The sequence below is a fragment of the Lampetra planeri genome, chromosome 70, assembly GCF_965212315.1.
Source record: "Lampetra planeri chromosome 70, kcLamPlan1.2.h2, whole genome shotgun sequence".
Lineage (NCBI taxonomy): Eukaryota > Metazoa > Chordata > Hyperoartia > Petromyzontiformes > Petromyzontidae > Lampetra > Lampetra planeri.
The window spans coordinates 635,071-662,879 of NC_136175.1; the positions used below are offsets into that span (position 1 = coordinate 635,071).

At 46.6% G+C, this 27,809-nt stretch overlaps 1 protein-coding gene across 1 annotated transcript; it reads right to left on the reverse strand.

Moving 5' to 3' along the window:
- Nucleotides 1–673: 673 nt before the first annotated feature.
- Nucleotides 674–19,291, reverse strand: LOC144737497 (elastase-1-like). Its single transcript, XM_078620213.1, has 8 exons — nucleotides 19,231–19,291; nucleotides 15,648–15,778; nucleotides 12,004–12,113; nucleotides 8,720–8,848; nucleotides 7,795–7,931; nucleotides 6,576–6,718; nucleotides 5,466–5,642; nucleotides 674–889 (listed from the first exon to the last, which is right to left on the reverse strand). The coding sequence occupies exons 1-8, from the start codon at nucleotides 19,289–19,291 to the stop codon at nucleotides 674–676; spliced, it is 1,104 nt and encodes a 367-aa protein (XP_078476339.1).
- Between the last annotated feature and the right edge of the window lie 8,518 nt (nucleotides 19,292–27,809).

A 27,809-nucleotide genomic window follows, 5' to 3' on the forward strand; every position in this document is an offset into this window, starting at 1 on the left:
AGAGTGTCTCTATTGTATGGTCCAAATTTCCAAAAATAGAAAATTATGACGTAATTTACTCCATTGCGATTACAACAACATCAATCATTGTCCCTTACTGGAAGCAGACAAATATACGAGGACAGCTGCCACTGCGGGCACTATCGGCTAAACCATATTAGAGGCGTTTGGGTTAGATCGCGTAAATATAAATGAGTCGTTAAACCTGCCACCACCTGACACACCCAATTAGTAAGGTTTGTCACGTTAACAGAACGTTTCAATTTGTTACGAGTGTAGCACATGGGTGTGTTGGAGAGTAAATCCACAAGATTTACAATTAGAGTACGACGTTTTGCCAGTAATTACAACTGGCATCATCAGGCGACAGCCAAGTTTGTGGAGAAATCCCCCTGTTTCGTTTTTAACCACTCAACAGCATTCAGCGCCCCGTACTTTCAAACTAATGCATAGACACAGCTGCCACTTGGGGTGCCATACGTTGACCACACAGCTGCAATCATCCCCCCCCTACTGACAACAGACGAATGCCCCAGGTCACTTTTGCAAATTCGACTATATCCTGATCTCTCACCTGACCTCTCACCTTGAGCTCTGCCCTGGTCACAAATTCAATTTGACACTTGAACCCTCATCATTACTACGATGGTTGTAGTGATGCGTGTGGCTATGTTTACCACTCACAGAACATCAGTGCGATACTGATGATGATTGATGTGGTGAACTCCCACATGATCACACTGCGAGGAGGGGAGGACGAATTCTTGGTCGTTGGGGACAATTTCTTGGTCGTTGGGGACGATTTACTGGTCGTTGAGACCCAATTCTTGGTCGTCGGGGACAATTTCTTGATCGTCGGGGACGATTTATTGGTCGTTGTTGGTGATACCTGTACATCATCAGCAGCATTATTAATATCATCATTGACATCATGAGCAAGATTGATATTATCATCAACATCATTCTGATCATCAGCAAAAGAAGAACATCATCATGAAAATCAACATCACCAACATGAATAATAATGATATTGATAATACATTTATTATCAATATCATCTGCAACATGAAGAACATGACCATCGTGCATGCGTTTTGTGAGTTTGCGTTCGGGTGCTTCTTAAATAACAAAGTATTTGCGTGTTTATTTGTCTATATTAGTGTATTTTTTGGATCTGTGCGTCTGTGTGCCTGTTGATATGCGCATGCTATTATATTTAATGTGGGAGGACTGTACACTGCAGGAATATATAGCAGGATGTAGATGGGTAAAGTGGTGGAGAATTCAATATTATGTACAGTAGTGTAAGAGAGATGGTATAGTCTGTGTGATATAGTGTGTGCATAGTGTAGTATATAGGGTAGTATGTGGTGTAAATTGGCATGTATGAGTGTGAGGCATGGTGTGAAGCTGAACGCCGTGAGTTTGACCTGAGTAATGGTGAATAGTGAATAAGAGGTGTGTGGTAAGGCTGAGTTGAAGTAAGTGTGAGCAGGGGGTGTGTAAGTCTACATATATGTGTATTTAGCGGTCCTGGGCCTCTCCTAAGTCGACTCAGCCTCAAATGAGTGCATGGTGTGGTGTGTTAAAACATCGCCACTGGGGAGACAAATGCGATCGGGCGTGGTGTTGATCACCCACCCCTCTTGTGCCATGCCTGCCTTCATAGGTGCTCGCTAACTGCACTTGCCCCAATAGTCTGTTAAGGCTATACGGAGGATCAGTATTTGCGAGGGGTGGTAACTGCTCCTCCTGGAAATATTTCTTACCATTACCCACGGTGGGAATTAGGCTTGTGCTGAAGGCCCCAGGGATATAGGCGCCTTCGGGCCAAACCCCATTTGGCAAAGCCAGACTCTACCCCTCCCTTCGGATATAAAAAAAAATAATGAAGTTGTTAATTTGGAATGTCCGAGCGCTCACTGTGGAGGTGAAGCTTCCATTCATCTCTCGCGAGCTGTAACTTCTGTATACAGGAGGTAGACTGGTTCTAATTCCAGTCACCATGACAGGTGGACAGTTCTCCACTTGGGGAAGAAAACTGCAAACAACATTGAGTGGTTCTGCTTCATAACCAAATAATGAAGGGGGCATAGGAGTGTGTAGACGATGTGTGGGAAGCTGTAAGTCCCCAACTGTTGTGGACTCGCCTCTCCATAAAATGGAGGTGAGAAATGGTATTCGTGGTAGCTAACACACCCAAAAAAGATGACCATCAGTGGAGGTATACAAGGAAGGCATATAAGTCGGATGCCCTCGATGGCCTCCTTTCCAAGGAGCTGGATGAAGTGGCCCCTCGGGATCGAGTTATCTTGATAGGTGACTTTAATTCCCGAATGGGTCACGTCACATGCACTTGGGCCAAAGTGATTCGAAGCATGGTCCAGTTTAGCACAATCACAACGGTATGAGGCTGTTCGACTTCTGTATAACCCATGGGCTCGTAATCAGCAACACACTGTTCCAGCATCAGAATATCCACACGACACCATATATCCATGCTAGGCCCAAACAAGAACATTTACTGGACTACATCGTGACAGATCAGAGAAAGCAGTTCCATGTCCTTGACATGTGGACCTACCGTGGTCTCTCCAATGACCATTGGCTTGTTATCTGTAAAATATGCCCGCCTTACTTTAACTGGGGTGGCAAGCATCCATCTAGGATCTCACTCACACCCACAATACCCTGGTACACCGAACTAATAAAAATTGCTGGCCAGAATTTCATCATTGCTTGCAACAAGGATTGGGATCATCCCTCCTCTTCCTAATCACACCTCACTCTTTAACTCAATCAAAAAAGTTATTTGCAGCACAACACCTATCACCGTCCTTAAGATAAACAATGATAATCTGGCAGCATAGTTTTAGTGTATGACAGCAAGAAGGGCCTGGGTTTAATGACCAACTCAGACGCCGTTTTATGGATGTGTTATGTTCTCCTCCGTTCTGTAGAGCTTTAATGTGAGTGTGTGTAGTCTGTCTGGTTCACGGAACAGGTTCCAAAGGATTGGAAGGATGCCCTGGTGGTCCCCATCTTTAAAAAAAGGTAGGGTGGATCTCCATCCTTAGTGTGCCAGGAAAGGTCCTGGAAAGGATTATTCAACAACACCTTGCCAGACATACATACTAATGAGAGCGTTGTGGAGCATCAGTGTGGTTTCCGACCATGGCCGTCCTGCACAGATGCCATTTTCTCTGTCTGTCTACTACAGTAGAGGTTTACGGAAGTTCAAAAGCACCTATATCTATACTTTCTTGACTTGGTCAAGACCTATTGTATCATCAATATGCCAGGACTCTGGATTATTCTTCCTGATTTTGCAGTCCCAGACCCTCTGCTCAAAATCATTCAATATTTGCATGATGGTGACAAGGAGTTGGAGCCAATGTTCACTATTTCATTATTTAATATTTTCATTGACCACATAGTTCGAGAAACTTTCCATGGATGTACCGGTATATATATATATACATTTGGGGGCTGATAGATGCTCGGGTATGGTCAAGAGATGGCTCCCTATTGGTAAACCATGTTAGGTAATTGCTGCCCACTCTGAGAAGGTGTTGGACAGACCGCTGCACCTGAAGAATCCTACTAAGAGATGGGGCCTTACCATCAGCCCCACAAAAAAAAGGCACCTACCTGAGCATTTGATGTCATTGAATGTTCCCTCCCCTTTTCACTCTCTATGAGGGAAGGAGCAGTTGTAGAAAGAGTGGAGAAGAGTTCGTACCTGGGCAGTGTGCTTATGACCAGCTCTGGTGTGGCAGGGGAGGTCTCACTCTGAATCCGTCAAGTGTAATGATCGTTTCATCAGCTGAATAATGATGTGTGGAAGCTACCTGGTCTATTTATACATATGAAGCTGAGAGTGTTCTTGGCCACAGTGATGCATGTTCTTCTCTGAGCTTACAAAATATGGAGCCTTCCAAGGGAATGTCTGCACTGCCTTTAAACATTCAGTCTTGCCTGCCTATGATCTTTCTTAGATTTATATCAAAGTGCATTGTGTGACAGAGATAAACAGGGCTAAACAGGCGTGGCCAGGGCTAGAGATGAGATGGACTGACGTGTTACAGAAGGATATGGAGCTGATTGGACTTGCCAATGACTGGTACTAGCGATGTCCAGATTGGCCTCTGTGCAGGAGGTTCATGAAGGACGCTACTGGCCAGCTGGAGGCAGTCGCCATCCAGCAATAAAGGAGAATACAGGAGCGACGCTCATAACAATAAGCTGGGTGCCTTGGCAGTTAACGTCATATGTCAGTCAAACCATGGCATCTGGGTCTGTCCTGTAACCTGCCAACAAGCCTTCGATACGCCACGTGGCCTCAAAGTGGACCTAACATGGCACAAGAACCGTGGTGACATTACTGCCATTTAGTGGTCAATGGTGGTTGTTGTTGGTGCTGCCACTTTTTGTGTGCCTCTCTCGATCTATGAGCGCTGTGGACAATTATACATTGAGCTTTGTGTTCAAATCGTACGTCCGGCTTGAGGAGTTTGCTATCTTCTTCCACCTCCATTGGCTAGGGCATGTCTCCTCCATGGGCTGGGCCACGTCTCTTCCATGGACTGGGCCACGTCATATGCTTGGGCTGGGCCAGGGCTCCTCCATAGAACGGGCACATATCCACTATGAGTTAAGCCGTGTATTAACCAAGTACTAGAGCAGTGCTTCCCAATGTTTTTCATTCTATGGCACTCACATTCGAGCTCACTCGATTTTCACGGCGCACAAAAACAAAAACTCACTTTTGGCGCGGATGAGTGCGTGGGGATGAAATGTAGCTGAGAAATTGAGATACCCTTCTTCTTCTGACCTCACCAAAAGCAAAAAAATCAAGTGGCGCTGCAAAAATTCGCGATGAGAATATCCCCAACTGCTTCAGGATATTTCCTTTGACTGCGTGTGCCTCTGTGCGTGTCTGCCTGTGCTTCCACTTCTCTGGGTATAGCTGTGTGTATCTCCACGTCTCTTTGTGTGTATTCATGTTTGTGTGACTCTATCTACGTCGGTGTGTGTCTTTATCTTGTATATGTCTCCATGTATCTCCGTGTCTTTGTGTGTCTCACCGAACCTCTTTTGTCTGTTTCTCTGTTTGTCTCCGTGTTTGTGGATGTCTCTGCATGTATCTCCATGTCTGCGTGTCAACCGTATGTCTCAGTGTTTGTTTGCCCAATTTTGCATGCGCGTCTGAAGGAGTTGAGAGGGCTGGGGTGGGGGCTGACGGCTTTCCGTCGTACATCGCCGCCACTAATGCAGAGGGGAGTGCGGGAGATGGAGAGTGGGGGCTAGAGTTGAGTGAGTGAGTCACCCTTCGTATGAATCAGCGGGTTAGTGAAAATTTTATGTGTGAGTGATTTTCTGTATGCGTGAGTGAGTAGGTGAGTGAGACAAAAGAGATGCACAAACTCGTACGGAGACGTGCATGCTCGTTATGAGTTACACACCGTCGTGGGGAACTGCATCCCGGTGATGGAGGTGATCCAGGCACTGTAGCCGGACACGCGGGTGAAGACGCTCGGCTTTGTGTTAAAGTTGCAGCCGAAAGTAGACACGAAGCTCGCGATGCCATGCACCTCCCACCCTCTGTCCGTCATACAGTTCAGAGGGCCCCCCGAGTCTCCCTGCATATAAGGACAATTGTAATAATAGTAACAATGACTTCGTTTTATACACCATCATTCATGACGATTGGCATCTTGTAGCGCATGGCAATATACAAGGTGCGGAGGCACGAGAAGGATCCACAGACATGCCAATTAAACGAGTGATTGCATGTGGGAGGAAACGAGAACACCGACAAAAACAAAGCGTGTGCGAGGTGGCAACACTATCCGATACATCACAGCCGGATGGAACAGATGGGGACTAGCAGCCTACACCACGCGCCAAGGAAACTGTACAGCATTATAGGAAGCAACTGCGCAGCATTTATGAGTAGCACTCACGGGGCTCCGACAATAGGGGCCTAGAGCACAGCGTGAAGCCAGGGAGACAGGCCGGGCTTAGATGCCCTCATGCCGAGCCACCAGAGCCCCAATGAGTTGGGCGAGTCTCATTTCCCAACACGCCTAACATTACAAAAACATATCAAATGCATTATCATGCATTCTAAACGCATTATACCGTAAACACTGTGAAATCTTGTCAAAACCACGGTGATATACTGTGTCGGGTTTATTTTGTACTGTGTGGCATAGTGTGGTTATGTACAGTAATCACCATTCAAGTGTGTTGCCCTGCGAGTCATGAATCCCACAGTGCAAACATGTGGAGCTTGAGATTCTAAAACAATCACAAATAGGGAGCTGCAAATCACTGGAAACACGTGGCAAGCATAGTGTCAGATAAGGATGGGTTCATCGTATGGAAACTGTGTGGAGGCTATGTTAAATTATGATATAATTTTGCCAACCTGGTGCAGATAAATGCGAAATCCGACTGGCAGGTGTTTTGCTGCATTGGAATTGCAATGGCCACTGATGACTGACACAAGGTCAGCGTTCTCTTGTTAATAATGTATTTGCATGAAGGGTGTGCATAACTATGACACTCACGTTGCAAACAGAGTGAAGGCTGTCTCCTGCACAGATCATGCTGGGCTTCACTATGATCCCCCAATACTCGTTGCTGCTGCATTTGGCGTAGCTGATGAACGGAAGCTTCACTTGTTGAAGAGTGTAGGGCGATGGGCCCCCGGCTGATGAAATGCAATCAATGTGACAAATACAAAAGAAAAATTAGTGTTGCTGTGGTGTATACATTAAAAGAAGTAGGGACGGTTACATGGCCCAGCCGTAGCATGCTAGCATCGTATTGAAGAGGTTTGTGGTCCGACATCATCAGGACCCCTTGGTTATAACTGCAGGTGTATTTACCATACCATTCTAGGTATGGTAAATACACACCTGTGGCACAGTGCACATTAACCATCCCATGGCATAATTTGAAAACAGTAGGCCAGTGTGTGCCAGCGTCATGGTCCCTTATTAAAATAAATATAGCTGAAAATTGCTCAATTGGGATTACACATAGCACCGTGGCCCCTACTGTGAAACTACTGCAGACTTTCTTCAAACAGCACCTTCATGATATCCTCGTCTCATAATAATAGCGTGAATATCAAATGTACCTAAACAATATTTTAGATCAGCAGACAATATGCCTCCCTCCACACATATATAATGTATTCGTGTTTTTTATACATCTCATCAGCCACACGTCCTTCTTGCAATGTATAATTTGACCAGCATTGGTTTAAGCAAGCAGGATTGCTGATAAGACACTGAATGTTGTCAGTGTTCCAGAGTTTTGATTGTGTGGAACTAATGCTGATGACATTATGCACTCTCAGAGTCTTTGTTTTTTTGGCGTGTTTACGAATGTGAAAACCACATTTTAGGTGGGAATCAAGTCAGATACAGAGGTATTTATAAGAGAGAACAACATTTCCCATTGAGGAACTGCAAAGAGTTAAAAAAGTGTGCTTGATGATTTTGGAAATTTAGGCATTTCATGTAATTTACCTTTAATAGAAGTATTAATGCCATTAGGTTATGTAGGATAATAATGAAAACATATTGCAGTTTCCTTTATAAATTGAGGACGGAAGATTCAGGAGAATATCAGGTGATATCATAAGCATATAAATGTATTTATAAACGCAATTGCTTTGTGCTGGCATTATTTCCACAAATGGAGAACCACAAGGGACCTTTGTTGATCCTGGAAAAGACAGAAATTAGCAATATAATGCTTTGTTTGTTTGGTCCTTACTTGACAGACTTCCCCAGCCGGTCGCATAACACTCGGGGTTGTTGGACAGGATGTGTTCCGGGTAGGGCAGGGTCGCAGGTTGGGTCGTGTTGGTGATCGGCACAGATTCATTGAGCTCAATGAGTGCAAGGTCAAACCTGGCATGGGGTGGTGGGGGCACAGCGAGTGGACAATGGACGAAGGAGAAGCGGAGTGTATGGTAACAGTGCATGAGGAATAATACACGGGTCATCGCTTTCAGAATCATTCAAGTTGCATGGTGAATACGACTCTAGCCACTGCAAGGCACCTAATCTAAGGCACCTTGTGATATATTTGCCCATATTTCTGAGTTACAAGGTAAGGGTTTGCCCTACAATGTCTTGGTCATGCCAGCACTAGCTCTATAGGATATTTTTGTTCACAGATATGGTGGGTGGGGAAAGGTGAATATACCCACAATTACAGTCATTGTATCAGACCTTCCGATCGATTATTCTGTGTACATGTTACTGCTAGGTGAGTAGAGGTGATAGCATAAAGAAACGTCTTAATTTATTCAACTGCCATGCCAGGAGATCGAATAAAACTGGAGGCCTCTGGATTGCAAGTCCAATTTGATAACCATTGTACCACTATGGCAGCTCCATTTGTTTTTTTATTTAATAAAATATTAAACACACGGTTATTGCTCTATACAATCCTATATGTGCGGGAAACTTGTAACTGATTGTTCTTTGCCGTGTTTTGAATGTGGTTACCTGTAACACAAAATAAACTATTTAACCAATTTTAAAGTGGAAAAAAAAATGTTCCCCATCTCCATCGACCCACGCTGACCAGCGTGGTAATGTATGCACATATAACCTACACATCCCGCCATAGGTGTGATGAAGCCCTTATCCAGCAGTGGATTGACCAATGGGCTATACATGTATATACGTACCCATATTCTGCAAAGTCTGCATTCCATCTCGGATGGACGTGTATATTCTTGATTTGCACATGAAGTTGTCCCTCTTCAATCATATACAAATTGTGTTTTCCAAGACGCACGGACTGAGAATAACTAGTGCTGTGGGAGATAAAGGGCAGCAGGAGATTACAGGTATTAATAAGGTATAAGGATCGGACGGTCACTTCATAAGGACACCAGATTAATCACTAAAAGCAGTTATAAAGAAATGGGTTTCCAATCTAGATTTACGCAAAAGCCACTGCGAGGATGACTAGAGTTTATATGATGGATTATGTTCCTTGACGAGATTAACAAGGTTTTGTGGTTCATTTATTGCAAGCACTTTGTGTGTCATGAGTGCGACGTTATAATGTATTCGTTCAGCAACCTGAAGCGAATGCAGCTTAGGAAACACCGGAGGGAAGCTGTGCTGTCTGTGTGGAGTTTGTCCGTTCACCCTTGTAGAGTGTGAGAGTAAGTGTTTGATGTTTGGGATGGACAATCCATCACACAGTGCAGGAAACTGTGACAGGGAATGAAGGGGGTGTGGGAGTGTGGCGATGAGCTGTCGGAAGCTGTGAGTCGCAGGCTGTGTGGGCTCACCTCTCCCCATGAATGGGAGGTGAGGAATAGTGTTAGTGTTGAAGAAAAAAGAAGAAAAAAACCCAAAGAGTATGAATTCCTGCAGTCACGAAAGCTGTAAGTCAAGATTATGCCCTCCCTTCTCTATGCTGATGAAACTTGGATACCTTCAAAGGAACATCTGGACTGGTTCTATACATTGAAGCTTTAATCAGACTAGATTGTTTGAAAAGCACATATACTTGAGAGATCTGGGCACAGTTCCATCAGGGAGCTCCTCCAGAAGACGAGGCTGCATTGGCTGGGTCATGTAGCCCACATGCCCAGCCACCACATGCCCAAGCTGCTTCTGTTTGGCTGGGCAGAGGGGGATAAATGGGCATTGCACGGGATGGAGTGGAGATTGACTGATTTGGTACTGGAGGATGTGAAGCTGAGTGGACTTGCCGACAACTGGTGCCAGCGATATCAAGATTGGCCTCCATAAAGGAGGCACACAGAAGATGCTAACACGACGTTTGAGGCAGTCACCCAGCAACTACAATGCAGGCAGAGAATACTCCTGGTTGGCACAGTGGGAAGCACAGGCAATGCATCTGTCAGTCATCTCAGTCAGTTATTTATGACACCTCCTGTAGGTTTGACCCGTGACCTTCCAGTGAGAGTGCACCGACCTTGGCACAAGCACCGTGGTGTCATCACCACCATATAGTGACGGATGGCGACTGGTGTTCTCTTTTATAGTTTGTCTGCACAGTTTTCTCTAGATTCTCCGGTTTCCTTCCATGTGTAAGTGACATAAACCATGTCACTACTATGTTGCGAGAGTACCAAGGGATGACGGGTAATGTACTGTATGTGGGGTGTCTCTCTATGGCACCAGCGTGAGCATGGCACGGCATGACTCACTAGGGGGGCAGAGTCCGGGTGTCACTGAGGTCGCGTCAGGGCATGATACCCTGGGTGAACCCGAGAGGGCACGTGACCGGACGAGAGGGGCCAGAGGACACCCAGATGGGGTTGCGAGGGTCACGTGATGAGGGACCCGGGCCTTTCCGAAGGATCTGGAAGGGGGCGGAGGTGGCCACGCCGCAGAGGGAGCTGGGCTCTTCAACTCTGGGAATGAAGACGCCGCCAACGATCCTCGGACTCCGGTCTCCGCTCATGGACCAGGCAGCCTGTTAAGCTGTCCTGGTCCAGTTATATAGCTATCCCCTCGAGTGTTAGTTGGTTAGGAGCGGTGGTCACCACCCTATGTCGTTATCATGCTAATATCAGAGTTTTCTGTTATGTTAGTTAATAAACCGTGTTGCCTCCAAGTTCAAGTGTGCGCCTCATTTGGACCCATTACACATGGTTAAACGCATAACACTGTCATTGATTTTTCGATTTAATCTCTCACATTATCATAGCTAGTTCTATGCTAAATTCCTCTGTTGATATGTAAACTCCTTTGTCAAGGCGCTCTCCTCCTCCCACCCAGCTTAAATACGATGCAAAGCTTAGCAGTGTTCATTGGAGCGCTGTCTTTCCGACAGCTCTGTTTCTTCACCTGAGGACGGCTGCTTGTATTGTGGCCGAAACGTCGTGAGAATTTTATTTTATTATGTTTTATTTTTATTATTTTATTATTTCCCTTCTACGTGACTTCACCGAAAGAACCAAGAAGACTGTCATTAATGTTAGCCAAACATTCCGATGTATCAGGACCCTCTTGGAAGTGTGTATTTAGATGCAGTGTGTCACAGGTACGCTTGAACCGTCTTCACTGTTGTGATGAACTGTAGGGCGGTGCATTCTCTCTGTGTGAGCTAGTGGGTGAAGCGAGTTCCCTGATGCTTAGAATTCTTGCTCGACTGGTTGGCCAATTACCTTTTGACGCCCGACTGGAAGAAGACGGGAATGGATGAGAGGCATGGCAGAGGCTTGGTGAATAAAAGGCAGTAGAAAATATCCAGCCTAGGCCTCTGATAGTGATTGCCGGCATGAAGCCACAGTGTTATTCTCCAATATTAATTGGTGTGAAGATAATGCACTATGAAGTTAACCTGAGTCTGTGTTGATTGTATGTGTAATCTAATCTGAGACAGCTTCACTGCACTGAGCATTTGGATGACCAGGAGTGTTAAAGGTTAAACTGAACTAAACATTTGTTTATTTTACCAGGTAAGGCCAACTTAGCCATATTGCTCTGTTTTCAGAAGCGACATGGCCACAAATGATATCCCAATGAAGTAGCTTATTGTGTGGACATTTATAGCAGCTAAATACTCTCTGGGAATGTTTCTACATGTGGAGGGAAAACCGGAGGACCCAGAGAAAAATGCACGTGACCACGGGGAAAACACGATACTCCAAATATACAGTTATGCAAGCAAAGAGTAAAACTGCTCAAACTCCAAAACAACCTTCCACGTTGGTTTATCGTGCCCGTACACGTCATCACGTGTACCATGCTGCCAATTGCCCTGCATCGTACTTAACCGTGGTGGAAGAAATCAATGAATGATGCAGGAAACGGACCGGCCACAAAGCAGTCCATCGTTTTTTGGATAAGTAATTAATATCGGTCACTGGGCTGAGATTTTTGCCAGGTGGTAGACGTGACGTCTTCGCATTCCAGGGTCACACGTGAAAAACATTGACGGTAATGTGTGGTGTCTGCTTTCGGCATTGAATTGGTCACTCACTTTATGCAATGGGCAGCAGTCAGCACCCAATCACTGTTGAGGAGGACGCCTCCGCACGTGTGGTCGATAACATCTGGACTTTGGGGATTCCATGCAGTCGCGAGTGAGATCTGCAATGATATCACAATATATGTGAGAAGCTGTTTCATATCACAAAAGCACAGCAAGCATTTACTTGTCTGTCATAATGATGTTCGTACGATACAGTATATATTGATTTTCATCCTTGCTGTGTTCAGCCGACAGACTGAAGGGTGGAGCAGTAAGGGCCCAGGGAAACCACGTGGTGCATCTTTCACGTTCCAGAGAGATCAATTTTGGATCTGATTCTCTATGCAGTTTTATTTGTTACTCAGATGATCCCGTTTAGCGAGTTTATTGGTAATTTCCCCTAGAGATTCTTCAAGATACATAGAAATAAATAGAGGCTCAGAGATACATTGAAACACGTAAAGATACATAGAGACACATAGATATATATAGAGACTCATATAACTACGAGACTTATAAAGAGACCCACAAAGACCAATAGTGATACATACAGATTAAGCGTTGAATGTATTTGATTGTTTACATGTGTGGTCCTTACTCTTTGGTTATTTTGGTACAGTCACTCAGATAGAAAATTACTAATAGATCACGACGTTTAGATCGCAACAAAAGCGATCTTCGTCAGGTGAGAGGATCTACGTGACTTTACCGAAATAACCAAAGAGTATGGATACCTGCGGTCACGAAAGCTTCAAATCAAGATGGGTGGTCCTGCTTAGCCAGTTTTCTGGCAATTATACATGGGAAATCCGTGGTGCGTGAGTACAGAAACAGCAACAAAACAAAGGCAAACATCAATGATCCATATGAATTGTTTCTAAATACACGAGGAATGTAATGGTCATGAACAAAAAATATATGCCAAAAAAATGAGTGAAAATATGACAGCAAGAGGCGACAATAAAGTGAGGTATAGGTGCAATAAAGCTTTGCGTTTTGGATTCATCGGGAAGTAAAGAGGGCGAGTGAAGGGAGGGGTCCCAAGCTCTACATAAGCGGCAAGGCAATTCCAGAATCGTGGAGCAGCAATGCGGAAAGACTCGTTCACCAAACAAAGATTTAACAAATTTAATGTTTTAAAGGTGACGGGAGGGAGTTAGAGGAACGAAGTGTTCCATTTGCTAATCTATGGATTTGTTCAAGAGGATCTTGAGGATGAAAACAACCCAGTTGGTTGTCTCACTAGATATCCAGGGTGGGCAGATTTGATTTAATGTCGATGTTGCAATGTTGAGTTCTATAGGGGGTGCCAAGGGGCGACAATGAAGATCTGAGTGGTTTATGTCTCTCCAGTCAGTGGTCGCATCAGTCCTAGAGCGTTACACATCACTCCAGCCATTTGAGGCTGTTACCTCCAAGAAAAATCATTTTCAGAACGCTGACAAAACTGAAGTATTGATACCTGATTCCAGAATGCAAAACGCAGATTATTAACATCAGGGAAGTTGACATTGTAAGAGTGAATGTGACAATACTGGATAAAATCAAGTCACTGGTCGCGCTACTCGGTAGTATGTCGTCTTTTAACTACTTGAGTGTATTTTGACACAAGCAGGTATACTACAGCAATACTATCTTCTACAGAACATCAAATACAAACTTTCTTAGGGCTATACAGGACCAAAAATATTGGCTCGAGTTATTACGCAGTCACCAAAGGGATTACCTCATTAACATATCTCACGTAATTTATGCAAATGCAACATTGCCATGACGCACAGCTAATTGTGCTTGTTTCATCACGTTATACTTCCATATTCATAAAATGAGATATTGTAAAATAAAATAGCATAATTCATGCAATTACATTAACCTCTCAGCATCAATTCCTGCCACTCCATGCTCCCTTTTGGCCGCACATTAATAACTCCACACTGTCGATTGAAGGTTCAAAATTGGAGGACTTGTCACAGTTGTGGCTTCATGACATTGTTGTGACAAGCAGTATTTAAATGTCAATGTGAGACGGTCCCAGCCACCAGGAGGTGGCTGGGATCGTCCTGTGGCTGGTCCGCCTCACAGATATTTGACCCGGTGATGTTCTCAGAGAGTCGGAAATAACAGCTGACATAGGCAGGTAGGATGGAAACATCACAGTCAGTTAAGACTTTACTTGGTTAATAACGTCCTTCCAATGATTCCTCAGTTTGTACCCATCCTCTCGGTTGAAGTTGTGTCTGTGTTTATATATCTGGATGGCTTCATGAGCAAATCTCTGAAGGTAGCCGGTAGGTGTTCAGAGTACCTCCGTCTTGGAAAAATATATTGTGTGTGAGCCCACAGCGTTAAAACAATGATCGGCAACGGCAGAGGTATTGGTCCTACCGTGTTTCAGATCTGCTTTGTGTTCACGAACGCGGTCCGAGATGTCGTTTCGTTTCCCCAGTGTAACTGCTGCCGTAACGACAACTCAGTTTGTAGACACCAAGGTATTGCATGTCAGAAATCACATCCTTTACAGATGGGATTAAATCACGGATTTTGTGTACTGTGTTGAAACGAACCTGGATCTTGTGTTTGTTTAATATTTTGGAAACATTTTTGGAAACCCCTGCTATGTACGGAAAAGTGATGGTTTTGGTTGAATCCTCAGAAGGTTGTCTCCGCATGGCTGGGGTGACAGCTTTGCGAATTGTACGGTCCGAGTATATATAAGCTTTGATTACCATTCAATAAAGTGTGAACTTCATTGCTCTGTTAACCTGTCTGTAACGGGAGGTTCCTAAATATTCTCTAAACTATAAACAAAATTTCAGTATCAAGTAAAAATTGCTAAGATGAACTTAGCCAAGATAAATTAGGTCACTTTGCCCACAGGGTTATTTACGGAAACTTGGCGATGAGAAACCAGCAGTTAAAGTTTTCACCATGTAAACGGTAGCACACAGAACCTGCCTTCCACGGACCATCAATTCGATTCCATCTCCTTACGCGGCAATTTAAACAATGGTGCCACTCACAATCAGTGCATTTATTACCAAAATTCCACTGGCATCGGTTATAGGTTCCTGATATTGGGAAACGGAAAATGATCCTGAAAACAGAAACTGATTTACACTTGTTATTGGTTATCAACCCTGTGCAGCACTCAGGCCCCTGGATTCAAACTAAGTCTGGCTTTTTATGGATCCATTTATGACAGAGACAAGACTTAGTTATCATTGTCATCAACAATCGTACTTAATAGTAATGTTGTACGTGTATTATGGCCGATTTAATTTGTATAGTGCAAGGTTGTTATTATTACGAAAGTAAGTGTGCTGTGTTCCACAAACACAGGCTGCAGTCGTTTCACAGTTGGGGTCGATGTTGCTGCGTGTGATCCAATGAGAGTAATTTGCATTGTATTTTTCTAATTTGTACAATGACACTGGCATAGAATGACTTACCCGTTTTGAATAGCGTAGCGGAATTTTTAATTTCCACGGTGATGCAGACAGCGCATGGCATTTTACGTGTAATACACACCACGGTATTATCGAGGGCGGTCTGCCAGATTTGAAACCTTAAACCTCCATAAAAAGTGGCGAATGGAGTACCACTGGCACATGTCACCACCCTGCACACCGGAGGTTTTGTTGATGTACTCTCACCTGCCAGGGCCAGCTGTTGGGTGCCGCCTCCTCACCGTTGACGATGCGGCCCTGCTGGAGGTTAATTTTGATTCCTCGACGCTTCAGGTTGCGCCGTAACGCGGCTCCATCCTCCTGTGCTGAGATAAAAGCTGTGACATGGAGACAGCAAAGCGATATTATCTCATAATTCAGAATGTGGAACACGCAGTTTTTTTTAATTGAAGACAGAGAGGGTGCTTTAGAGATGCGGGGAACGACAAACAAGTGGGAAGAGCAGCCAGTACCGACGTTAACAATTCTTCAACCTCCGTGGTCCTTATATTGGGTATGTTGGTCAAACTCCTTAAAGTAGTGTTTCTACATTTTGGAGCAAACTGGAGTGCCCGGAGGAAACCAGTGCGTGCGGGAAGGGTAACACTCAATGTCCAACAATTGAAAGCTCTGTGGTCCTATATTGAGACGTTTGACCAACGTCACGTATCATGAGCGTTTATGTATTTGGGGGTAACAATTGTTTACGTATGTGTGTCAATGTGTGTTTGTCTAGTGGGGAGTAGAAGAGCAGCTGTTAACGCGCTGCGCTATGAAACCGGGAAACCGAGTCCGATTCCCCTTTACGGCCTACACCAGTGACGATTATGTTAATCGGTCCTCGCCCTCCCATAGGACGATTCAGCTTCAAATGAGTACATATTGCGGTGTGTAAACGTCGCGACTAGGGAGACAAAGGCGGTCGGGCGTGGTGCTGGCCACCCACCTCCTCGTGTGCCATGCCTCCCTTCATAGGTGCTGCTACTCGCTAACAGCACTTTCCGCAACAGTCTGTTAGAGGGTATATGGGTGTCTTTGTCTGCGTGTGAGTTGATTTGAGTCTTTCTGTGAGTGTCGTTTGTATCTATGAGTCGGTGAGTTTGAGTGAATGTGTCTTAGTGTCTGTGAGTGTATTTGCATGTTCCTTAGTATCTGTGCATATAAGTAACTACCTGATTTGTTTTGCCTATCACTTTTGTAAGATTATGTAAAAACATAAACTGTGAATGATAGAACATTCTTTAATTCATGGAGATTCGATATAGTTATATATGAACCCCAGAACCTGCAATTTGTTTGTTGATGAAGCCACTAAGGTAAAAGTGAGCTTCATCGAATTAAATTTGGAATGAAAGCATCGTCTTGGCCGACAAGTTCAATAAAAGAACCCGGATAATCTAGGAGGCTTAGATGGTCTCTGGACTGCAAATCCAGCACCAGCTGAATCTTATATGAAAAAGATGCAAGTCCTGTACCAAGATTCGCCGCAGTGACCGTCACGCGATCCCCAATTGAGCGGAGCAACGTCTCCTCCTCGCCGAAGTTTCGGGGTTCTCGTTGACGCTCTCCCTTAGCTTGCTCAATAGAAGTCGAAGATCGACTAGATTGAGGTCTGACAATACCTTTTGCATCCACTGTTGTTCCTGATTCCCGAAATCTGGAAATCAACTCCCGAATTAATACAGTGCAGAGTTGGAGCCATTGGGGTCTTAAAATATCTGCGAAAGTCTGTCTTTATTGAAATAATTGAACAATTGTTTCTGAAAGTATTTAAAACTATTGTTACACGCCGCTGAGGTGTTTTCCGGGGCATCATGAACTCCCAGGCTTCTACATTATTTCTGCATTTTTTTTTTTACAAAATACCGCTATTTCAAAGCAGGTAGTTACTTATGGCCCACCATGTATATCAGACAGTGTATGTGTGCGATTGCGTCTGAATCTGTCTGTGTGTGTCTTTGTGTGTATGAGTCTGTGTTTGTGTGTGTCTGGGATGAGTGATAGATTAGCGGTTAGCACTCTGCGCTACTCACGGTCAACACCAGTAAGGCTATAGGAGGACCGTTGTCTTTGTCACTGTGTGTGCGTGAGAGTCTGTGAGTCTGCGAGATACTCACCCTCACTGAACAGCAGCACCAGCAGGAGGCTGAATATGTTCACCGTCCGCATCTTTGCCTCTGAAGGTCTCTGGGTTTTCGTGTCTGTGCGCTACCATCACATGTACCGCTATTTAAACACCTGGTCTCCTGCTCCTCTCACCTCTAATATTACACAATACTCACTTTCGCAACGCTCTCCGACCCCCCCTAACTCCTCTAATCCCCACACCTTTTTTGATTGCAGGCGTTTATGAATTAATCAGTGTTATTATTCCGATAAGACTAATTTCAGATACGTGCAGTCATAAATTACGTGCGTGTTCTCGTGTTTTACAATAGTGGTTGGTTTCCTTTCGTGATTCTGCCTGACACGTGGTGTCATCGCAACCATCCGAAATTGTTTGTGTAGTGACATCGCGGATGTCACTGTGGTGCCGTCCCTAGAGAGGCATGGCGTGCGATGTACTTACATCGCGGACATCACATATGTAGCGACATCGTGGATGTCACTGAGTAATGCCGGCTCTAACGAGGCACGGCGTGCAATGTATTGCCATCGCGGACACCCCGTATATGTGGGTGTAGTACCAGCTCTAGAGGGGCTAGGTAAGCGCTGAGTCATGGCGCTGAGTGGCACCCCCATGTGAGACTGTCAGCCATGGAATGGGGTTACTACAGGCATGGTATTCTGGTTGACCCTGGAAGGCACGTGACAGGTAAGATCTAACAGGGGCCCCCAAGTGGGGGCTGGGGGTGGTCACGTGTCGGGCGAGATCCTGCTAGAGGATTCGAGAAGGTGGTCGTGGCCAAGGGCGGGGCCAGCCATGACCAGTGAGCATATAAACTGGGTCCCCAGAGGGACCAGGGTTGAGCGTTGCTGTTCGACGTCCGAAAAGAGTCACCAACACGTGGACCTGGACCCAAGCCGGGGTCCGGTCCATTGCAGCTACTCCCAGTGTAATTGGTGTAGTTAGCCTGGCGGTCCACCACCATAGGTTGTTATCTGGTAAAGGGGCAGTTACCCCTTGGTATTGGTATCAATAAATGTGTTGCCTCCAAGAAGTTTGTCTGCGACTCAGTTGAATCCAGTACATTAGTGTAATGAGAGAGTACCATCTAGTCGGCGCCAGGGGGTAACTGTATGGGCACTATCGGGGAATCGATATCTAATCCTGAGAGGGGATGACATCTGGGCCAAAGGTGACGGGCGGAGTTGGAGGGGATGTTCGGGATCCATCGGGAAGGTTCTATGAGGGGGCGTGGCTAGTGGCGGAGCTTATCTCCGACGGGAGGAATATAAGCAGAGGCAGGGGAGGACTCACGGTTGGTGTGGGAAGCCTCGGGTCCGGACCGCGTCACTGCTCATCCTCTCCTCGCCATCGGCCACGTGGCGGATCCCCGGCAGAGCTCGCCTCTTCTCCCCGGCACGCCGCCAGCCAGCGGCGGGATCAGAGAGAGAGTGGCGATCCTCGACAGTGGAATGGAGAGAACACCTTGTCCACGACGGTAAAAGGAAATAACCCGGAGAGGGAAGGAGCAGAACTGTACAGTAATTCAGTTAATAAAGAAACACCATTCCAGAGTCGTCATGGAAGTCGTTAATTACATTGGAGTCAGAAGTGGTCCTTCAAGAGACAAGAATATTCTACTAGTGTGGAAAATGTCTAAGTATCTCAACAAGAAGAACCCACCTGTTGCTTCCTCTGACGACGAGGATGCGGGGACCCAGGACTTGCCAACCCTGGGATCCATGGTCCCAGTCACAGGATCCACGGCTGGTGAGGTCGCCGCACCGGAGGCGGGCGAGATGCGTCATCTCCACCACAGCGGGCTGAAGAGGGTGGAGGAGTAGCTAGATTCACTGCGGATGGTGCTTCTCCAGCTGGTGTCGCTCATCGCATCATCTATGGTGGCGGGGCGCCCACCTGAAGTTTTGCCAAGGTGTAATGAGCAGAGGTTCGGGGCCGAAGCCTCTGAGGGTTCCACTGCGGACACGACGTCCGCCATTGTGGGCGCTGAAGAGACGTTCACCATTACGTACGCTACAGGATACCACCATCTTGAATGGCATGGAAAGGGTGTGGTCAGAGCCCGCCATTTTGAAGTAACCGCATGGCACACAACCGGCGGGGGCCGCCGCTGAAGTCGGGCGGAGCGGTGCTGAGCGCACACGACGGCTCCCACGAAGTCGTCGCTGCCAGCGGCGATTGGAGCGCCTTCACTTGGAGGTTCGAAGCGGCGTTCCGTTCGGTTCATTGGTCAGAGGAAGAGGCATTGGTCGCTCTACCAACCATGTTGAATGGCGACGCTCTAGCTGTGTTCAGGTCGATTCCCCCAGAGAAGAAGAATACGTTGCAAGGTGCGTATGCCAAGATGACTGAAGTCTACGAGCCACCTTCCTACACTCAAAAAAAGTTTATGCAACGTAGGCGGGGGGGTTTCGAGTCACCTCTCGCCTACCATAGCGCACTGATGGCATTGGCTGCAGCCACCTACCCTGACGTGAAACAAGAGGCCATTGACTCATTGGTCATGGAACGTATGTTGGCTCTGGCGAGGGACATGGGGGTTGTTTTGCCTACGTGTGGCCATGATGTGCAGTCGTCCTGATGGGCCACCAGATGTCTTCACGCACACGAAAGCCTGCAGCGGTGGTCTCAAATGTCTGCATGGATGGGTGACCCTAGTCGGGACGGGGAGCCTAAAGGTTGGTCACCGACTAAGGTCATGGAGATTCTGCTTGAGGACGCGGCTTCGGAAGGTGATCTCACTGCTGTGGTTCCTCAGTGGGATGGAAGATGGGGCGATGCTGCACGTCGCCGAGGATTCGGCAGATCACGTCAGCATGAGGACTGGGGAGCACAACGACCACCCATGACCTGCTTCAGGTGTGGCCGGCTGGGACACTTCGGCTGCCGCTCCGGCTACTGCTGCCTCTCTGATGGCTCAACCTCCTCCCCCACAGGCGAGTCGGTATGCGTCGGACGCCCGGCCCATTTCACAACCTCAGGCATCTCATGACATGGGGTGCATTCGTTCACAACGCGAATCATGTGTTGACAGTTTGCGTTCGAGCTCATTCACTAAGGATTGGCCTAATTCGGTGACACAATGGAAGAAATTAGCATGTTGCGTGGTTGCGGTGGTTGTGGGATACTATGTGGTGCCTGGCTCGATTCAGGGAGTTGTTGGTAGCATGGGCAACATTAGCCAGGTGGATGCCAATATTGCAATCTGGGATGTTACTGTATCGGGACCAGTTTTGATTTCTAGGTCATTGGATATGCCCTGCTTGTTGGGCACTGATTTCCTTAGGAGGATACCTGTTAAGATCCTGGTGGATCAGGGCTGCTTGAAAATGCCCTCGGGTAGCAAGTTTTTTTTTGCCATCGCCGTTATTGTGTTCACCACCGTGCGCCGCCATGCAAGCCCTAGATGATATCACGGTCGAGATTCCATCGGGATCCCAAATGCTTGTGCCATTGTGTAGTGACATAGGACGTCACTACTGTGTCGGCCCGTATTAGGGCTGGGGGGCCCCAAGGGGGGTGCCTGGGGGGTCACGTGGTGGAGGGACCCAGACCTCCCGTGAGGTGGGGAATGGGAGGCATGGCCTGGGAAGGGAGGCGTGGCCTGGGCGGAGCCATGAAGACGACATCATCGGTCCTCAAGTCCCGGGCAGGCCTTCGCCTGCCTGGTCCACGCTGTGTCGTGTTCCAGAGTGTTAGTGAGTTGAGGAAGGTGGTCACCACCTCATGTACAGTGGTATATTACTTACCGTTTAATAAATAGTGTTGCCTCCAAGCTGTGTGTGTGCACCTAATTCGAACCCACTACATTTGGCGTCAGAAGTTGTGGAAAAATAAATATTGGTAGGTGTTATCCTAGGGAAGTAAAATGGGCACACGAAAAGCAAAAAAAAACTCACCTGAACGCCTTCGTAAGACGGGTATGGCGTGACGACCATCCTTCGGACAGCCCCGGGGATGGCTGCCCCGTTGACAGAGAGAGAGATGGCGCTGCACGCGGAGCGGTGGGAAGGGCATCGCACTGCTGCTTCGCCGCTATCGGGAACGGAGCGACGGATCCGCGGGGAGAGGACACTGTCGTCGCTGCGGGGACTGGCGGGGGAGGCCCGGGCATGCAGGCCACGCAGTGGGGTCGCCATTTCGGCAGCTGGTCGTGGCGCTGTTCCCGCCAAAACGCTGCTCCCGCCATTTTGGCGGCTGGTCGTGGCGCTGTTCCCGCCAAAGCGCCGCTCCGGCCTATTCGGCAGCTGGTCGTGGCGCTGTTCCCGTCAAAATGCCGCTCCCGCCAATTCGGCGGCTGGTCGGGCGCTGTTCCCGCCAAAGCGCCGCTCCCGCCATTTCGGTGGCAGGTCGGGGCGCTGTTCCTGCTGCCGAAATGCCGCTCCCACTGACATCAATGCCTGTGAAGGGGGAGTTCCACACGTTTGGGTAGCGCCCCCGTCTTCTGCTCGAGCGCGAGAGGTGGATCGATTCGCAAGAGGAGGCCGTGTTCACCACGCAAGATTCTTCGGGGCGTCCCAGTGCTCCACCTTGCCGCCCTCCGCTAACATAAGCACCCGGCCCCAAGAAAAATAATAATAACTTCACCCATCTTGCGGGCGCCGGGTTGCGTGTGTTTTTTTAACTCGCTGGTTTGCGGAGCGTGTTCGTCCGGTTGTGTGCGTGATAAATTGACGCAGCGTCCGTGCGGGTGTCTGCTTGTAACAGTGTTTGTTGTTAATTACGGCGTCGAGATCGTTATCTTCAGGGTGTAGTTAATGATTAATTCATTTTTGGGTGTCCTGAGCACCGTTGATATCCTGTGGGTTGCCGTGTTAATGACTAGTGTGGTTACATCGTTTTGTTGCGAAATCGCGATTGTTATTGTGTATACTGTATGGAGTTTCGCTCGTGATTGTTCACGTGTAACTGTCAGAAACTTTGATCGTCATTGTTGCCAAGGTACAGACCGCATGGATCTTTGCTCAAGAATGTTAATGGTGTAAGGACTGTTGGGTACTTGCTTGTGATTATTTACTATGTACGGATTGTCTGGAGTATTGATTGTGTGCGTTGCCATGTGGGGACTGGATTGAGCATTGCTCCAAATGATTGTACGCACAGCGTATACTGCATATACTGTATTAATCAATTCGCCGATTTTTGGGTTTTGTCTAGTTTTTTTTTGCTCTCAAAATTCGAATGCCCTGAGTCCCATGGTTAATGTTGAAGGGGATTTTGAAATGACAGTTTCGGTGTGTTTCAAACTCACTGGTTGGTTCCTGCCCCGTTGTTGCACATATGATGTCTTTTGTGCGGGAATGCCTCTTGTGTTCAACATGGATTGGGGGTGCGTTTCCGTTAATTGCCATCAAATTGCGTTGCTCTCTCAACTCGGTTGGTACAGCTACATGCTGCAATGCGAGTCTCGGAGATGATGTATACGGGATACGGGATGTGAGGTGTATTGTTGTGACCATTGAATATTCGGGATCGTCACAAATTGTGCGTACCTGTTCGGCATTGGATCCTAATTCAAATTGTATGTGTTGTGATGATGTTAAATTGCGATTGTGTGGGGGATGACTGCCTTGGTTTGTAGCTCTGCCGTCATCGGTATGGAGCATTTCAATTGCGATGGTGACATGCTGCCAGGGATTTGGAATTGTGGTGCTGGCTGTCACCTATCTTGGGGCGCAGATCCTGACCAGGATGGCCCAGTGAGTGTTGTGTGTCTAACACAAACGTTGTGGTCCCGTCATGCTGTGTCTGACGGCTTGACCTGACAGCCCGGAGATCGAGACACTCCGTGGCTTGTCTAGCCTAGTGGGCTGTGCGCTCACATGGCTCAGAGAGTGTGGTCCCGTCATGTTGTGTCTGACGGCTTGACCTGACAGCCCAGAGATCGAGACACTCTGTGGCTTGTCTAGCCTAGTGGGCTGTGCGCTCACATGGCTCAGAGAGTGTGGTCCCATCAATCTATGGCTGACGGTTTGACCTGACGGCTCGGAGGTTGAGACCCTCCGAGGCGCGTTGAAACAGTGGGCTGGAGATTCGTAGTGTTCGGGTGTAGTTGTCCCGTTACGTTGGGACTGTACCCCTTCAGTTGTTAGGGTGCATGTTGTGCAGTGAGTGAACGATGGATCGTCTCAGCTCGGTCGGTACAGCTAAATGCTGCGATGCGAGTCTTGGAGAGAGACTGGGTTAAAATCCCCCCGATATGGCCGACGCGTGCTACTGGTTGTGACGCTGCGTCGGATATAAGCGTGGTGTGAACGCAGAGCAGGGCTGTTGAACTCCGGAAGACAACATCATCGGTCCTCAAGTCCTGGGTCGTCGTCCTGGACCAGGCAGGCCTTCGCCTGCCTGGTCCACGCTGTGTCGTGTTCCAGAGTGTTAAGGAGTTGAGGAAGGTGGTCACCACCTCATGTACAGTGGTATATTACTTACCGTTTAATAAATAGTGTTGCCTCCAAGCTGTGTGTGTGTGCACCTAATTCGAACCCACTACAATTGCATTATCGTAAGGGAATCAGAGGTGTTGATTCGGCGGCTGGGGTCATTCTGACCCCATCTAATACTGCGACCCGAGGTCTGGCGCTTGTCGGTGCACAGACGATCCTGCGCTCCAAGCAGGCCCTGTTCTTGCAGGTTCTTAACGGGGGGCCAGACACGGTTGTTGTTCTCGCTGGTACGGTATTGGCTCATGCCACCACCGCCTTTTCTGAACACGCCGAGGGTGAGCCGCAGTGATTGGTGGGGGAGGCTCATTCCTGTTCTGTTGCGGACGATCGATGGGTCACCGAATTATGCAGGAAGAATTTGTCTTTGTTTCCCAAGCATATTGCGTTCGCTTTTATGTGAGTTTTTAGACGATTTTAGTAAAAATTATTTCGATCTAGGCCATAGGTCCCTTTTATCTCACCATATTAATACGGGTGAGGACAGTCCTATTCACCAGAATTCGCACCGGTTGAGTTCGGTGGTGAAGGAGTGCATACGACGGGCGGTCAACGACATTCTGGCCGCCAATATTATTTCCCCGTCCAATAGCTCTTGCGGCGTGCCCATCGTGCTTGACAAGAAAAAGGATGGTAACCTAAGATTTTGCGTTGATTTCCGCAAGTTGAACAAGGTTTTGGTGGCCGATGCGTATCCCCTCACGTGCATGGATGGAGCTCGTTTTGGCCGACCTACAGTGGGACACTGTAGGCCTGCTGATTTTGTACGTTTACCCACTGACAAAGAAATTATCAGTCTATAATTTTAATGGTAGGTTTATTTGAACAGTGAGAGACAGAATAACAACAAGAAAATCCAGAAAAACACGTCAAAAATGTTATAAATTGATTTGCATTTTAATCAGGGAAATAAGTATTTGACCCCCTCTCAATCTGAACGATTTCTGGCTCCCAGGTGTCTTTTATACAGGTAACGAGCTGAGATGAGCACACTCTTAAAGGGAGTGCTCCTAATCGCAGCTTGTTACCTGTATTAAAGACACCTGTTCACAGAAACAATCAATCAGATTCCAAACTCTCCACCATGGCCAAGACCAAAAAGCTCTCCAAGAATGTCAGGGACAAGATTGTAGACCTACACAAGGCTGGAATGGGCTACAAGACCATCGCCAATCAGCTTGGTGAAAAGGTGACAACAGTTGGTGCGATTATTCGAAAATGGAAGAAACACAAAAGAACTGTCAATCTCCCTCGGCCTGGGGCTCCATGCAAGATCTTACCTCGTGGATTTGCGTTGGTCATGAGAACGGTGAAGAATCAGCCCAGAACTACACGGGAGGATCTTGTCAATGAGCTCAAGGCAGCTGGGACCATAGTCGCCAAGAAAACAATTGGTAACACACTATGCCGTGAAGGACTGAAGTCATGCAGCGCCCGCAAGGTCCCCCTGCTCAAGAAAGCACATATACATGCCCGTTTGAAGTTTGACAATGAACATCTGAATGATTCAGAGGACAACTGGGTGAAAGTGTTGTGGTCAGATGAGACTTAAATGGAGCTCTTTGGCATCAACTCAACTCGCCGTGTTCGGAGGAGGAGGAATGCTGCCTATGACCCAAAGAACACCATCCCCACCGTCAAACATGGAGGTGGAAACATTATGCTTTGGGGGTGTTTTTCTGCTAAGGGGACAGGACAACTTCACCGCATCAAAGGGATGATGGACGGGGCCATGTACCGTCAAATCTTGGGTGAGAACCTCCTTCCCTCAGCCAGGGCATTGAAAATGGGTCGTGGATGGGTACTCCAGCATGAAAATGACCCAAAACACACGGCCAAGGCAACAAAGGAGTGGCTCAAGAAGAAGCACATTAAGTAGTAGGTTTATACCCTTTTAAACTGGTACAAAACTGACACCTTTATTTAAGGCATCATGTTTGCAATGACCACAGCACAAGTAGTCAAAAAAGCAAACAAAAAGAAGCAACTCTGATAATGATAATAATATGCACTGTCCTTGAAGTTGATTGGTCCACACCCGAGACGGCTTTCTTTAGAGCCTAGTCCCCATTGGTGTTGGACCAGATGACACCAGAAGGCGTACAACTCAAACACAGTGCAATATCAGAGTATTGAGAGCTCGGGGTAAGCATTTACACTATGAGATCTCTTTTACCAGTGGCAAAATATAGTAGTAGGTTTTTACCCTTTTAAACTGGTACAAAACTGACACCTTTATTCAAGGCATCATGTTTGCAATGACCACAACACAAGTAGTCAAAAAAGCAAACAAAAATAAGCACATTAAGGTCCTGGAGTGGCCTAGCCAGTCTCCAGACCTTAATCCCATAGAAAATCTGTGGAGGGAGCTGAAGGTTCGAGTTACCAAACGTCAGCCTCGAAACCTTAATGACTTGGAGAAGATCTGCAAAGTGGAGTGGGACAAAATCTCTCCTGAGATGTGTGTAAACCTGGTGGCTAACTACAAGAAACGTTTGACCTCTGTGATTGCCAACAAGGGTTTTGCCACCAAGTACTAAGTCATGTTATGCAGAGGGGTCAAATACGTATTTCCCTCATTTAAACGCAAATCAATTCATAACATTTTTGACATGCGTTTTTCTGGATTTTTTTGTTGTTATTCTGTCTCTCACTGTTCAAATAAACATAACATTAAAATTATAGACTGATCATTTCTTTGTCAGTGGGCAAACGTACAAAATCAGCAGGGGATCAAATAATTTTTCCCTCACTGTACTTGGACGATGTTATTGTTTTTAGTCGCACTATTGATGAACATCTCTGACGTCTGCTTGGCCTTTGTATTTTTCAGTGATGGCAATGTATTAATTGAGCTTGAAACGGTCACCCTCATCCTCCATTGGGTTTTTATTCGGAGCACGATCGCTTAAATAGTATCGATTTTCAGCGCCTTTGTGAGGTAGTCACTTTTTTCATGGGATTTCCCTTCAATGTTTATCTGCATGATGCTCAGTGATGAACCGATTGACATATTGGCTCGGATCATTTAACAATTGATTCTAACATTGCTGCTGCTATTTTGCCTGGGAGGATACTTAGCACCGTTCTATTTGATGACATTGTTACGTGTTCATATTTAATAGGAAAGACCACTAGAAGCAAACGTTTTCTTGCTCTTCCACGTCACTGCCCCATTAAACATCTTGGTGGATATTCAAATCGTATCTACAACCACACTTTAGTGGCCGGTGTGCACTCACTACAGCATTAGGAGGGAAAGTTAGTTTGGAACGTCATGTCAGAAAGAGTGTACACACCGATACATATATATTGGTCATAGTACATCTCCATGAAAATCTGTGGCTGCTATGTCGATACAGTATATGGATTTTTTCAGTTTGAGCAGCATTCAACCATCCAGATATGACCTATCATTGGTCAAACATGAAATAATCTAAAAAAATTACAAATTTGGGTGGCCCAAAATATAAAATTCTGCTCCTGGAATGATTCCAGCGAAATGAACGACTCGACTAAATGTGTGTTATGTTTGAAACCCATCTTTAACGCTATTACAAATTACATTACACACATTCACATGTGACTAAATCAACCAGTATTCGACAGATCTTATCAAATCTCGTAAGTTAAAGAAGAGTATATGCAGGAATGGCGTTTGAATGGGCGATCATCATGCATTGCATGGATTATAGGCTACGGGGTTATGCAGCGAGCAGCGGAGGGAAATGGAGAACATCCATGTTAGTGTAATGTAGTAACTCCACGGGAGACGACTTCACGGGTAACACACTCTTTATT

Excerpts from the sequence above, each read along its gene's own strand:
- LOC144737497 (XM_078620213.1), bottom strand. The coding sequence starts at position 19,291 with ATGGATCCCAGGGTTGGCAAGTCCTGGGTCCCCGCATCCTCGTCGTCA. Across the intron at positions 12,114-15,647 it reads CCAACAGCTGGCCCTGGCAG|ATCTCACTCGCGACTGCATG; the intron begins GTGAGAGTACAT and ends ATATCATTGCAG. Across the intron at positions 5,643-6,575 it reads GCCTTCACTCTGTTTGCAAC|GGAGACTCGGGGGGCCCTCT; the intron begins GTGAGTGTCATA and ends CCTTATATGCAG.